A 14,696-nucleotide genomic window follows, 5' to 3' on the forward strand; every position below is an offset into this window, starting at 1 on the left:
CTTAATTATATCATGTTTTAGTCTTTACTCATTAATACTCCTTTTAATAAAGTCATATGTGACTAAATATCCAACAGAATGAGCCGTAACATTGGATTTCTTGACCCTCGAACATTGTCAGCTGTTCTCAGCACGTGAATGATATTTTAGCATGTGTGTGCGTAATCGAATGTGTGTGCGTGTGTGTGTGTTGTTAAGGTATGCCAGCTTCCGGAGTAGCACTCCCTCCAGTTGAATAGGTAGTGTTCAGGTATTATGTGACCACAGCCTCTGTGACTCAGAGGAAATAACTTTGTCTGAGTTGCATAAGGCCAGCGAGAGTGCTCGTGTGTAATCAGTTTTCTTTTGTTCACCTGAGGGTGCCAGATGCTCACCCAATCTCTGAACAGCTGGGTACCGCCGGCTCTCTGTGTTGCCTGTGCACGCCCCATTTTGCAGATTCATAGACCTATGGTTAGGAGATTTGGGGAAGATAAATATTTTTCTCAATTCTGTCCAATAAAACCTTCCTCCCACGTCATGGCTTTAGTCCAAATGTGACCATCACGTGTCACTGTCATTATGAGGCACGCTTGCACCTGTTGCAGGAGTGGCAGTGTCCAGCAAATGAAAACTGGCAGGGGAGAATTATTTGGACACTGTTCTAAAGAAAGCAACATGGTTACAATTATAAAAACAAATAAAGAAATAAGCCATCTCACAGTAAATTCTCTCATAGTAATAATAACGCATTTTATTTGTAACACACTTTTCATTCAAAAGAATCTCAGAGTGACACAAAGCCAGTACATAGTTAAAAACAAACCATAATAAAAAAGAAAATAGCTGACTGATTTAACACAAAGTCAAACACAATTGTGTAACTGAGGGCCCCCTTTCAGCTTCTTATCAGAGACACAAAAACAAGACAAAATGGACAGCAGGTTTAATGCAGTGCGTTTTGGTTCAAGCTCAAACTGCCGTGACTGGAGAAGTGCCCACGTCAGAAGAGCCCCATGTGTTGGAGCGAGGCTTGGCCCAACACTGGGATTTCTAAACGCACTCCGGCACACGGTTCCTTGTGTCCTCTGGAGGGATCCTTCCTGGGCCTGGCCTGAGCTGCCTGCGACCCAGATGTGGTTTGGCTCCAGATGTTCCCGCTAGCATCATTGGCTAATGAGCTAATTAACCGTGTTGCTTGTCTTGTGTGAAGATGTCCGCACACTGACGTGGCCGTCATGTAACGCACTTTACACGTTTACGAGTACATTTTTGCAACAAGACCATCAATTTAGTCAGTTTGAGCATAAACACACTTGCATAAATGCTATTTGTTGGCCCTTCATTAGTACCACTTACTACTTTTTCCCCCAAGCAACTCTTGACTGAGCTGTAACTTATTGCTATTTAAGAATTTCAGTCAGCTGCTCTCTGATCACAGCTGTGTGTGTTTTTCCCTCCTCAGTCTTGGAGAAGAGCGAGTTCAAAGACGAGTCCCAGTTCTTCCGTTTCTATGCGGACGAGGAGATGGAGGGAACTAGCACCAAGAGCAAGCAGCTCCAGCGCAATGACTTCAAACTCATCGAAAACATCTTGGCCAAGTCCTTGGTGGTAAGCTGGAACATGGGCTCACACACACAAACACACACACACACACTCACGCACTCAATCACACACATGGACACGCACGCAGTCACACACATGCACACACACACACACATCTGCGCTATTGTTTCCTTCTGGAGGAAAAAAAAGAAAAATCACTGTTCAAAAAGAGAAACAATCGATCCATGGCGATGGATTCAAAAACTAAAGATTCTATCCACATTTATCTGGATTTGCTTCACTTTTTAATGCTCACACACACACACACAGGATGCTGAATGTGTGTTTACACAGGGATGATATAACAGGACCACATTGTACTGTATAGCTAATTGAACTGACATACAAGCATCTAGTCTATGCTTCACTCACAGCTTGATGCCCCCCCCCCCTCTCCTCCGCCTCCTCCTCCCTTGTCTCCATGGGAGTGGGACTGCTTTGATGACAATAAACACTTTTTGAATTTGCTCTGATCCGCATGCAACTGTGCTGCCTGGGACGAGGTCCCTTTTGTGGGTTGCTGTGGAGGCAAGAGATTAAACTAGCGACTACTAACGAGACGGGACAGCAGTTGATTCCTGCAGTCAGAATTGCAGCGCACTCGTCATCTTTTGAATATTTAATTTTAGTGCACGGACGTGAAACAGGTCGAGGAAGTGCTTGTGAGCCCAGTTTGGATTTTGACCCCTCTGTATTTTACTAACATGCTGCTCAATTCCTTTTTCTAAGAAAGCCTAATTCTAATTTAAATACAACAGTTTCTCCGTTTTACCTCCTCACACGTCCTCTTTTTTTTTTGTGCATGCATGTTTAGGTTCATTCTTATTTTGTGTGCTCGGTGATACAAACACATTTAACAGCTCTCACTCATGACACGACACAATAGGTGCTGGAAGAAGAGAGTGAAGAGGTGAGATGTTTAAGCACTGTTTTCTTTGTCATGACAAAGACAACTCAAATTAGTAGAGTGGATGAAATCTGAGAAATTTGTTGGAATATCTAGATCTGGTTTAAAGCCTCTACTATAATATACCCTGTTTTGGGTCTAGCTGTTTCCAAGAGGCTGAAACAGAAAGTGAAGTGTTTAGTTGAGCCCATTATCACTGGGGAAACCTAAAAGCCTCACTAGCATCCCTTTTCACATCACAGTGGGAAGTAGGCTCGCTATCCTCCTCCCCCCCTGATTAGCAGAGCTAATCCTCCCCTCCCGGCTATTATTGAAGTGAAGTGCAGGAACTCTTTATTTACCGCAGCCAACTCCTCTGATGTAACCGCAGAGATCCCCATCTTATCAGGGCCGTGCAGCAGGAAGATGGCCCCGGCAGCTTACCTAATGGAAGCGGGCTAATGTGTTCGGTGATGACAGCGTACAACTAAGCCTCGCCCCCACTGGGGAATAGAATACGAGTGGCCGACCGAGAACATCACCAGGAGCAAGACACCTGACACGCAACGCAAATCACAGATTGGAAATCAGCAAGATTCACAAACTAATGTCCGTTTGTGTATAGAACCAACCGGAAAGAGTCGCATGTAAACACCTTTCTTTGAACACGAAGCGTCAGTGATTCCTCAGAAGAAAGGGGGTCATTTTGGCAACAGCATGCTGTTGACTTCTGATTCAGAGTCAGATGTACGAGATGTACAAACGACAAGACAGGATGTGAAAAATAGCTGCAAATCGCAATGAATATGAAAGTATACCGTATGTCGTGCCAATTATTTTTGCCACTTGCTCAGTCGTGTTGCTAAACCAGTGAAAGGCATTTTAGGCCAAACAGACAGTCGGCTGTGTAAATGTGACAATAATTAGGTGATTTTCTCTGCGCTAGATTCACCCCGAGGAAGAAGACTACGGCTTTGAGATCGAGGAGAAAAACAAGGCCATTGTGGTGAAATCTGTCACCGGGGGGCTCACATGCTGAGGTAACAGCAACACACACACGCCACACACACAAACACGCACACACGCTGCATCTCCTTCCTGCCCCGGGGCATTAGTTCCAGTAGGTAATGGCTGTCTACTGTTTTGACGGCTGCTGTCAGTCTTCATATGTTTCGCTTCGGAAGGACTTCTTTCTGATTGGCCGTAAAACGATTAGACATCCTTCACAAAAAGAACACACACACACACACACCACTTTATTCATCCGTAGCAATTTGAAAATGCAGATGACGCATCTACGACCAGCATGATCATCAAGTTTCTTTTTAACAAGGCCTGTTTTAGTATTCTTGGTATGTTCAGGGGCAGCCTGTAAAAATGGGATTTGTCAAATCTGTAGCAGCAAACAGACTTGAATTTTTTTCCCTGTGATTTCATATTTGCTGCATGACAGACGACTTTTTCTTTTTAGGGACGTGAGCAAATCCAAATCTCTGTACCGTTGACACAATATTTTCCGGCATTTTCCAACTTGAAAAACGTGGGACGATGCCCTGACTGTTTTGTGGAATCTTCTTTTCCCTACAGGTCCGAAGATGGGGAAAGCCTTTACTTCGCTGCACTATTTTAATTTACCATAATTCCTCTTGTGCCGCTGGTCTTACGGTTCAAGTTCCCTCATCCCTTTCTGTTATTTTACTCATTGCAGCTCTTTCCCACATTGCTCCTCTGCACAATCGTTCTCCTCTGCCTCTTCCACCATCCTCTCCTCTCCTCTCCTCTCCTCCTCTCCTCTCTCTCTCCCTCCCCTCATACTCTGTTATTCATCTCCCGTCTCCCTCGTTCCCCCACAATAACAGGATTGCTGGTCGTGACACAGCCTTGTGTGCCAGCACCGTGAATGGAGCTCAGCTGATTCCCATGGGGGCTCTGAAAAGGGGCTGACGGACACATACAGAGCTCTTTCACTATATGATGCTGTTATAGCAAATCGTGTGCAGACAGGCACCCATGCTGTATACTCAAATACACACACACACACACACACATCCTTCCACATTCTGTGGCTCCTCCCAGTCGTTCCTACAGCCATCCCGGGCCGTTACCCAGAGCCAGTAGGGGTTGGGTGGCCCCTGGCTCAGCCGAGGCCACCCCACCGGATCTGTGCCCGGGACACCAGACTCACAGCACGAACACACAGAGGCAGCTTTATTCTCACAACGTGACTAAAGATGTGCAAGATGACTGCATGTGATGACGTGCAGCAGTGTGTCGCTGCTCATTTGGAAAGAGGGGGATGCTTGATACTTGTGAGCATGTACATTTATGTGTGCAGCTGTTGCCCACGTGCACTGCGACTGATCGGACTGTGTTTAGTTCAAGGCAAGCGCTGGTTGTGGGCAGCGTCTCTGCATTTATGTGTATACAACTTGTAGGAAATTGAAAAAGAGACTTGGTGTAAATATCATGCTCCTTAATCATATCTCATAGCCAATCTCTATATGCACTCCCTCAATATAAAAAAAGCCTGTCCATATGCTGGAAAATGCACAACAAGACCGAACAGGCTGTGGAAATATTGAGCGGTGCACACAGATTTTTCTCTTGCCGTGCTCCTTGGAGGCACATATACCAAACTTGGACTTGTTTCTGGGTTCAGTGAGGTAAAAACTTGGATACTATTCTATCTGAGATAAATGCTGCACACGGTTTTGGTGTCACACTGACACTGGAGGGAATGGTGCCCACCGGAAGCTCTTGCTTTGGGGGGGACGTGGCTGCTTTTAGAGGGAGCTGAAAACTAGCCGCAGTCTAAAAATAACCACCATTGTGTGTGTGCCCTGTCTGTGCGTCTGTCCATCCAGATGGCTGGCCTGCAGGTGGGCAGGAAGATCTACACCATCAACGAGGACCTGCTGTTCCTCAGGCCCTTCTCCGAGGTGGAGACCATGATCAGCCAGGCCTTCTGCATACGACGCTCCCTGCGGCTGCTGGTCGCCACCAAAGCAAAGGAGTGAGGGCGCGCACACTCGCTCAAAAGACACACACACACACACACGGCTTACTGGTCTGACTGGTCTTTTCTCACCCAGGATTGTGAAGATCCCGGACAACCCAGACAGCCTGTCCTTCAGACTCTGTGGCTCTGCCCCTCCTCATGTCCACGCTGTCAGGAAAGGTGAGTGACTTCATTTGACAAATGACAAGCAGGATAAGGACAGACTACTTAACATTTAATAATCAAAATAATAAAGTTTCCAATAAAGAAGATGTTTCTTTCTTATCTCCCAAACTAAATGTCCTCATTATTAGTTATGGTCCTCGTTTACTTGGCTCACAAGAAAGGACATGATAGACATTAAACTGTGAACAGATTAATAGGAGTTTGACCTTGTTATTGAAGACTTTTGGTGTCAGAAAGACAAATAATTCTGGGTGAAATCGAGGGGAAATATGAGGTAGCTCTAGCCTCCAACCACCTGTTACTTTCTGCTTTCAGTGAGCCTCCATTAGGGTTGTATGGCCACCTGTCAGCCAGACGGGCTGCTGACAGGATTCAAACCCTTACTATACTCCACACACACACACATTGCTTTATGATCAGAGCTAATAGAGTAATAGGTAACTAAATGAGCTACCCCACACGTTTGTTCTCCCACTCTGTCCTCGCAACCAGATGTTTTCACCGCCTACTCGTAATAGAAACACGAGTGATTCGTGACAAGTTAAATGAGGGATTAATCCAGATTTGTAAACCAGACGGGAGCAAGAGAGAACACACACACATAAACAGTGTTTTATTTTGCTTTATTATGACTGGGGGACTTCCTCCCCCGTCTCTCCCCTCTCTCTCTACACGGTTTCTCCTCTCTTTCCCAGTGTTTTGTATCACATGTGGCCTTTCTGCTAAATCAGTTCCGAAAGCAGTCCCTCTGTGTGACACCCATGCAGGGGGTCAAGTAGCCCCAGAGTTAGGTAATTGTTGGCGGCGCTTGGGTGGGGCGATGCCAGGGCTGGTATTTTTAGGTCGGAGAGGAAGACGATGGGGGTGTTGATTGGACTTCCAGGGCGTGGAGTCATTACTAGCTTGGGACAGCGTGTTACGACATTGAGCTTAGTAATTTTCTATTCTAACAAAACGTGCAAGGTTATGTGCTCATGCAGGAATTAAGGCTAAAACCAGAGTCCATATAAAGTGAACTAGGTTTAATATTTTAGAGAAGATTTATTTTCTTTCCTAGATCTGGGAAACATGTGGACAAACACTTTGGACTCCTCCTTTCACCTGAGTTACGTGACATGTTTTCACAATAGCCCGATGTGTTGTGTACAGTTCCACTGTGTTTGCACCACCGTGTGACCTCTGATCCTGTTTTGACACTGCAGGCTGGGAGGCAGCGGGGTCGGGTCTTCAGCCTGGCCAGGTCGTCCTGAAGGTCAACGGCAACAACGTCAACCGCAGTGACTACCAAGAGGCCCTGGAGTACTTCGCCGCCCAGCACACGCACCAGGAGCCTCCCCAAGCGGTGAGGAGACACGTGAAAACAAACGGGGACCTTTTTTCATCGGAGCAGGTTTTGTAGTTTCGTAGCTGGCCATTTTTTGAGTGTTTGAAAAGAAACACAATCTTGTCAATTGTAGGTTTAATTAATCCGGTCATTCAACAGCGCGGGACAGGCTCACTACAGGGACAGCGGAGCACGTTCTCCAACAGACTGCATCAGCTCCGCTGTCACAAGGACAGATACAGGAGAACATTCCAGATACAGGAGAACATTCCTGCCAAATGCTATTAGGCTTTATAATAAATCACCTCTGGCCACATCCTCCTCAAATTGAATTAACATCAATAACGCTAGCACTGCTTCACTTTATAAACTTTATACACAATTATATACACTGTATATACTGCATTTTTTTTTCTTCATTTTCTTTATTATTTAATTTTCTTAAATTGAATATGTCCTGCTCTGCTATTTTATTATCTATCTATCTATCTATCTATCTATCTATCTATCTATCTATCTATCTATCTATCTATCTATCTATCTATCTATCTATCTATCTATCTATCTATCTATCTATCTATCTATCTATCTATCTATCTATCTATCTATCTATCTATCTATCTATCTATCTATCTAAAGTCACATTTGATGAGCTAACAGACTGGAAGGCCCCAGTGACCCATACATTCCTGCTCTGAGACGGTACATAAAACAGCATTAGCTTTAGTTAGAGCTACAATGTGTGCTCGTAAAGAAGGATTCATTTCAAATCTTCCTCTCTGTGGGTTTCTTCATTTCATTAGCGTTCCAACAGTGGGTGTCCTAGTGATCTCGAACATACAGTAAATCACTGACTGACACGTTGTCACTGCAGGCCACTTGCAGTCAGGGTTGAACATTTTCAGCTCGAGATGCAACACCCGGAGAGAAAAAAGGTAGCCCGAGCAACAAATAACAACCTATTTCCACTGAACTTTCATCCACTCATTTGGCCATAAGTAGTTACACACCATATATCTAACTTTCTAACTGCAAACCCTCTGTCTGGTTGTTTGGACATTCCTACAGCAGCGGTCTGGTGGCTCCAGGCGGGTATTTCACAGGTCTGCCGTCAGTGTAGGATTTCCTGCTCTCCGTTTAAAAGCACATTGTTTTGTTTAATTTTGCCTGCTCTACTGGCTCAGCTGAGCAGCCTTGTGTGGGACTTGTTCCAGTAACTGTTTGCCGGTTCATTTAACAGCAGAATGCATTAGATGTAGATGTGGCTGACTGCACTGCCGGTTTTTGGGCGATGCAATCAACCCTGATTACCTTGTCAGGGGAAAAGTGTCCATGTCCACCGGCCATGTAAAAATACTTGCATTTAAACACAAAAACACTAAAAAAACTAATTATTTTTCTTTTCATGCTCTCTCCTTCGATCTCACCTGTACTTTAACTTTTCTTTTTGCACAGTCAAGTAATGCCATGTAATATAATCCCCCCCAGTGTCAGTGGGTGTATCGTACATTCGAGGATGTGGAGGAGCTCCAAAGAGAAAGGGGTGCAGGCGAGAAGGAGGAGAGTCCTTTCAGTCCTTTTCCAGCGGAGAACGGCTCGGACCACGAGGAGGAGAACGGCACCAATGGAACAGGTGAAACACAATTTTCCGTTTTTTAAATTGTTATATCCGATTAAGGAGTCAATGCGGAATCATTCAAGTGTCACATTCCTGGTAATTGTGTTTTTATTTTCTACCCATAGCAGATGTGATGCAAACAATTATGAGCAGCGAGTTTTATTTCCGGCTGCAAAAGGCATTGGAACAGCATTACTTTATTACAGTGCTTTATTTTAAACTGGCTGCTCTGTGCGTCCGTTGCAGACTTGATATATTGCCGTCAAAAACATTGCATCAGAACATTATGTTCCACCTAAAATGCTATTTTCAGATGACTGAATTCGGTCACTGTCAGTAAAAAAGTTGCTCCAGCGGTAATTTTTTCCCTGGATGTAGAAAATTCTTTGTTTGAAGATTACATACAGGCTGTAATCACAGTTGTAGAACATCATCGAGTCACACTGTGTATATCAGTGTATATACAATAAGGGACCAATTTGTCTTAGTGCTGGCAGGGTCAGTGTACCTTTTTTAAATGTGTCGTATAACTCTACATCTTTTTCTTCTAAATTCACAATGCTGGTCTTTTTTTTCTGCAAATGCATTTTGGATTTTGTATATAAATGGTAAATGGACTACTTTTATAGCGCTTTTCTAGTCTTCCGACCACTCGAAGCGCTTTCACTCTACTTGTCGTCATTCACCCGTTCACCTTCATTCATTCAAAGGAACAGCCTGCGTGGGCAAATTGAGGTTAAGTGTCAGCCCAAGGATACATCAACATGAACTAGTGGAGCCGGGGATCGAACCACCGATCCTTTGATCGAATGACGACCCTGCTCCACCACTGATCCACAGTGTTCGACTTAAATAACTTGAATCCCTTCTGAGTGCATGCAGAGTTTACACACTGACAACAAGTGAAAATCGTGCTCCACAGACCACCGGCTGGGCAGACTCTCCCTCTCCGATGAGCTGCCGCTGGTCAGCATGACGGTCGATAACGTCCACCTGGAGCACGGCGTCGTCTATGAGTACGTCAGCACGGCCGGCATCAAGAGCCATGTCCTGGAGAAGATGGTGGAGCCCAAGGGCTGCTTCAGCCTCACTGCCAAGGTAGATAATGGGAGAATGTGGAGAAAGTTTGATTATCTGAAGCTAGTGAGTGAGTTGTAAATCTGATACCGAGGTGAGAACGTCGCCATTTATTCGTAGCTAAATGTTGAATAATGTCACTTTCCACTATTTGGAACTAGTTGTTAAACCGGCTTACAAAGTGTTCTCAGCTACGTAAATATCCAATCCCATGTATCAACGAAGATCCCAACTTGGCCGTTCATCAGGCCACTGATATTTGTTCAACTTTCAAGGCTATGAGCAACGAGAGTGCCCTTTTGGCCTGGTGGTTTTTAGTTGTTAGTAATGGAAAGCTGAATGTTTAGTTGGATGAAAAACACACTTGTTGCTGCCAGGAATGTTATTTTGGACTCCGGATTGTAATGGAGTAAATCACGTTTATCACCAATGTCTCTTGTCTCCTCAGATCCTCGAGGCATTCTCTGCCGATGACAGCCTCTTTGTTCGTAACTGCAGCCAACTCATCTCCCAGAGTGACCGAGTCGTTACCATGTCTCAGTACGAGTTCAGGCAAATCTGCGATACCAAGCTGGAGAGTATCCGACGTCGGATCAGCAGCTATCAGCAGGTACGAACACATAGACATCAGACATCCAACTTCTACACATAGAAACATCCCCAACTCGTTGACTTACAACTCAAAGTCATCACTCAGTATCCTAACATTTAGACCAGAAACGATGTATCATCTCTCTTCTTGTAAAAACATTTCTTACTAGTTTCTTCTTCTTATTCTTCTTCTTCTTCTTCTTCTTCTATTATTATTATTTCTTATTACAGCCATGCTGTTTAATGCTTTGAGGCGCTTGAGAGAGGCTTTTAGGTGCGATGTGACTGTGTTTAACGCTGTTCTTCTGTGTGTGTGTCTGTTAACCGCACCACATATAATCAAATATGCCTCATGGCACAAAACAGCTCCTCTATATACACTCGTAAAACATGACAAAAATCATTACAGTTACACACAAGATGTTTTCTTTATAACTGAAGACACCAAAAATGATTAATTTGAAGATTATTACATCAATGTCATGTCATATTTTCTGCTGCAGTGGCCACGTTTTATCTCGAGATGAAAATAATTTCATCGTGAACACAAATATTAGAGCTGCCAGTCATGCGCATTGTGCTTTTACTGATCTAAGCTTGTGTCCCCCGTTTTTCACCAAGTTCGCCCTGGAGCTGAGGAACAAGGCGTGGCCCTCCTTCAAGCAGGCCGGCGGGCGCCCTCACCCGCTGGGCTGCATGGACTTTGTTCCCACCAACTGCCACGTCAACTTCATGCAGGTCTCCTACCCCAAGAGCACTACCTCGGCTGGCAGGACTTTCAGCATCCGCTTTGGGCGCAAGAACTCCCTGTATGGCCTGGATCCTGACCAAGGTAGAGGAGGCACCCACATCTCCATCAGATACGTTTTGACACTTGCTTGCTGCCTAAACCAAGCTTCACTGGTGTTTTCGTTTTGACTAATTACCTTCCACGACCATTTAAAGGTAAGGTAATGTCGACCCCGGCCTCTTACAGTAGCCAATACGGTCTCAGCAAGGATTCCCATAGTAAATTAGATGAGTGGTTGGCCATTAAGACTCCATCAGCCCCAGGCCGTACCCACATTATTGACATGACAAGTGAATGAATGATGTCAGAAACAATGTTGCCTCCAGCAACATTGGAATTTGTTACATTCACTCAACGCTGCTGCTGTAGAGGTCAAAGGGGGAGAGAGTGAGGGATTTGAGTGAGAATGGAATGGAATTTCAGCGAAGAATAATTTCAAGAAGAGGGCAAAACATTAAGAAATCCTCCAACCGTAGATAAAGATGGTGTCTGTATTGCCTGACTTTACGATAGTTATTAAGGGTCTTTAGCTTCTGAGCTCAACTCTCTCTGCATAGATGAAAATGTAGTAGCTTTCCAGGAATGCCTCGTCGCCCTCTTTCCTCGAGGTGTCCCTTTCTGGTGCTTTTCAGTGTGCAGACATGCCGGCTCACCCAGCCAAAAGTAGACAAATCTTTCTCTCGTGACAGGCAGGAGCTAGTTGCAATCACAAATGGGATGAATTTCCGAGGCTTATTATCTGAGGCGGTACAATGATTTTTCCTTTCTTCTAGCTCATTATTCTGGATTTTAAATGAATGTGTGGAATGTACATAAAATGTATAAGAGCTTTTGTATTTATTTTGTAATGTTCATTGTGTGTATTAATAGCACACATGCTGTTCACTGCAAGAACTTGATCTGTCTCAAGTTATTGCAGCTTAGTCTGGCACTGAGCCCAAGTAAACCAGTTTACGTCCCGTGCTTTAAGAAGTTGTTTTTCCTCCAAGACCGGAGGAGTTTTCCCTCATGTTGGTTTTTGAACATCTGGGGTGATGTAATTGTCAAAGAGTGAAGTCTGTTTCTTTCACCCACTCTGCAAACATGCTCTTTACTCTCCCCCCTTCTGTCCTTGTCCTGCAGCACAACTAAACCCCATGTCCCACACCCAGCACTGTGTGACCAGCATGGGTGCTCCCTCCTGGAGCTGCTCCGGCCTGGACGGGGACGAGGAGGACGGCGGGGAGGTGAGCGTGGATGGCAGCGATGGGTCGGTGGACAGCCGGCGTGGCGGCCACGGGGAAGGCGGCTTGAGCTTCCTGCTCAAACAGGAAGACACGGAGACCCAGGACGCCTACATTCACTTGTACAGCCGCCTGGACGTCGCTGTAAGGGAGATGAGGCAGTATGTCGCGCAGATAGATGTGTAAGTGTTCCAGTTTCTTGTGAATGCTGCGCAACTGTATGATTTGGTCTTCACTTTAATATTGTCAAAACAATGTTTTCAGCTCTGCTTGTGTCATTATCAAATATTGGCATTTCACCGGTGTTTAGATGTGAGTGGACTATTTTCGTAGCCTTCACTGTGACATTTAGAGATCTCTGCATAAAAAGCAAGGAGCTGTTCGTCAGCCTCTGTTTGTATGCCTGCCCTTTTGCCTTGTATTGCCCAAAATATGTATGGGCCCGGGCTCAGTACAGGAACAGGGAGTGAGGCCAGGATAACAGAAAGAGACACTGTATGTATAGGGGTGTGACGATGTGGCTGAATACTGTTGGGTTGAGAAGGCGTCTGTGCACAGTGTATGATAATGTACAGAAAGACATAATAGTGTCTGGATATTGTTTTAATGATTTCTTTTCAATATACTTTGTATTTCTATCTTTCCAGAGCTATCAATGCATTTTAAACTATTTAAAAATGCAAACAAATATACAACAAATGTATATTGTATATGTGCTAAATGTGTTGTGAGAAACACGTAATTAGCCCTATTTTATTGAAAGTGTTTTCAAATGAAATGTTGTGAATAAAGCCTGCCCCCGCCCCCTTTAGCCTCTTGTCGTCCATCACCGAGCCCACGCAACTCCAGAGGGAGGGTGGGGAGCCTCCGGCCTACGAGCCCAGCCAGCCACCCTCTCTGGCCCCCTGCGAGGACGGCTGCGACCAGGACAAAGTGGAGCAAGGCGGCATTAAAAGGGTCTGCTTCAAGGTGAACGAGGAGGACCAGGAGGACTCGGGCCACGACACGATGAGCTACAGGGACTCCTATAGGTAACGGTTAAAGGCCGCCTCGCAAAAGAAATCAAACATTTCTTTCAAAAATGTTGGAATGTAACCTGTTTATGAGCTCTCGGGCTTAGAAAGTACATTTGGTTATCCTTGAAAATGTCTTCCCTCAATACGCTGCCCGGTATGAAGCACAAAATCTATATTTATAAAACACAAGAAAGGAAACATCGGACCCCCTCTTGTCCCACCTGGATTGCACTCCCTCTTTGCTCTACAAACCCATAATGCTCATTATTCCCCCCCTCCCCCCCCCCCCCCCCCCCCCCCCCCCCCCCCCCCCCCCCCCCCCCCCCCCCCCCCCCCCCCCCCCCCCCCCCCCCCCCCCCCCCCCCCCCCCCCCCCCCCCCCCCCCCCCCCCCCCCCCCCCCCCCCCCCCCTCCCATTCAGAGACTGAAAGTCATTCCAGATGTTCCCCTTTCACTGCGATCGAGAGCTAAAAATGACTTCAAAATGTTTTGGTCAGATCTGGTTATGTCATTTGCCCGTTGCGAGTTCATTCAGATGTTTCTGCATGTGTGCGTGTGTGTGTGTGTGTGTGTGTGGTTCACGGTTCACTGGGCAGTGCTCCACCGAGCCCCACCCTCCACCACCCAGTAAGATGTAGTTATTGGTTGTTGGTGTGGTGGGCTGGTGTATAATATAGCCAAATGTTTGGGGCGCGGCCTCCTCATCCACTCTGTCATTAGAGCCCCGGCCACGCCATGTGAAACGTGATTACCTCATCGCAATATAATGCATAGGAGAAATGTAGGCTGTTGTTTGTGTGACGCACACGCGCTCGCACACACACACTCACACTCACACTCACACACACACACTGTGAGGTGTTTTCTCAGGGTTTGTAGTCTCAGTGGAAGAAAAAAAAAAAAGAAACAAGGTAGCAGTACAAGGCTGTACAGTGAACGTGGATGATTCCCACTTGTGATGAAAAGTGCTACTGTGTTTCAGAAGGCGGGCAGTGAAACTTTTACTTATTTAGTTGAGTCTTGACATGAAAGCCTGAGGTGGTGACGGACTGCGGCAGAGCTCAACAGTTGGAGGTCACTGCCTGAGAACAGTTTGTGAGGAACATACTGTGAGAACCGAAGACAGAAGAGAGAGACACTTAGATGTGGAGAGAAGAGAGAAAGAGTGAGTAGTAGTACCTGTTCTAAACTCCAGGACATTGTCGTAGCTCTTTGCCTCCCGTATCTTTTGTCTCAAATTAAGACGGTTGAGTCCGGGTCCATCTGAAACGGATCACAATTCCCCCTCTCGAGCGATTGATCGCCCTTCGTTGCTTAACATTTCAAACAGTCCTATTTGTTTCTCCCGTCTCCTTAAACAGCAGCGTCCCCAGAATGAATCCACTACAGACGGTATCATTTTTT

General features: G+C 45.6%; 1 protein-coding gene across 1 annotated transcript in view; it reads left to right on the top strand.

The window, feature by feature from the left end:
* prex1 (phosphatidylinositol-3,4,5-trisphosphate-dependent Rac exchange factor 1) overlaps nucleotides 1-14,696 on the top strand; it is a 71,638-nt gene that overhangs the window by 44,634 nt on the left and 12,308 nt on the right. Inside the window, 12 exon segments of the mRNA XM_034536857.1 lie at nucleotides 1,445-1,590; nucleotides 3,417-3,482; nucleotides 3,484-3,510; nucleotides 5,335-5,483; nucleotides 5,563-5,648; nucleotides 6,857-6,996; nucleotides 8,467-8,611; nucleotides 9,519-9,694; nucleotides 10,122-10,283; nucleotides 10,886-11,096; nucleotides 12,177-12,459; nucleotides 13,090-13,308. Coding sequence (XP_034392748.1) covers nucleotides 1,445-1,590; nucleotides 3,417-3,482; nucleotides 3,484-3,510; nucleotides 5,335-5,483; nucleotides 5,563-5,648; nucleotides 6,857-6,996; nucleotides 8,467-8,611; nucleotides 9,519-9,694; nucleotides 10,122-10,283; nucleotides 10,886-11,096; nucleotides 12,177-12,459; nucleotides 13,090-13,308 — 1,810 coding nt within the window.

This window comes from Cyclopterus lumpus, chromosome 7 (genome assembly GCF_009769545.1).
Source record: "Cyclopterus lumpus isolate fCycLum1 chromosome 7, fCycLum1.pri, whole genome shotgun sequence".
Taxonomy (NCBI): Eukaryota; Metazoa; Chordata; class Actinopteri; order Perciformes; family Cyclopteridae; genus Cyclopterus; species Cyclopterus lumpus.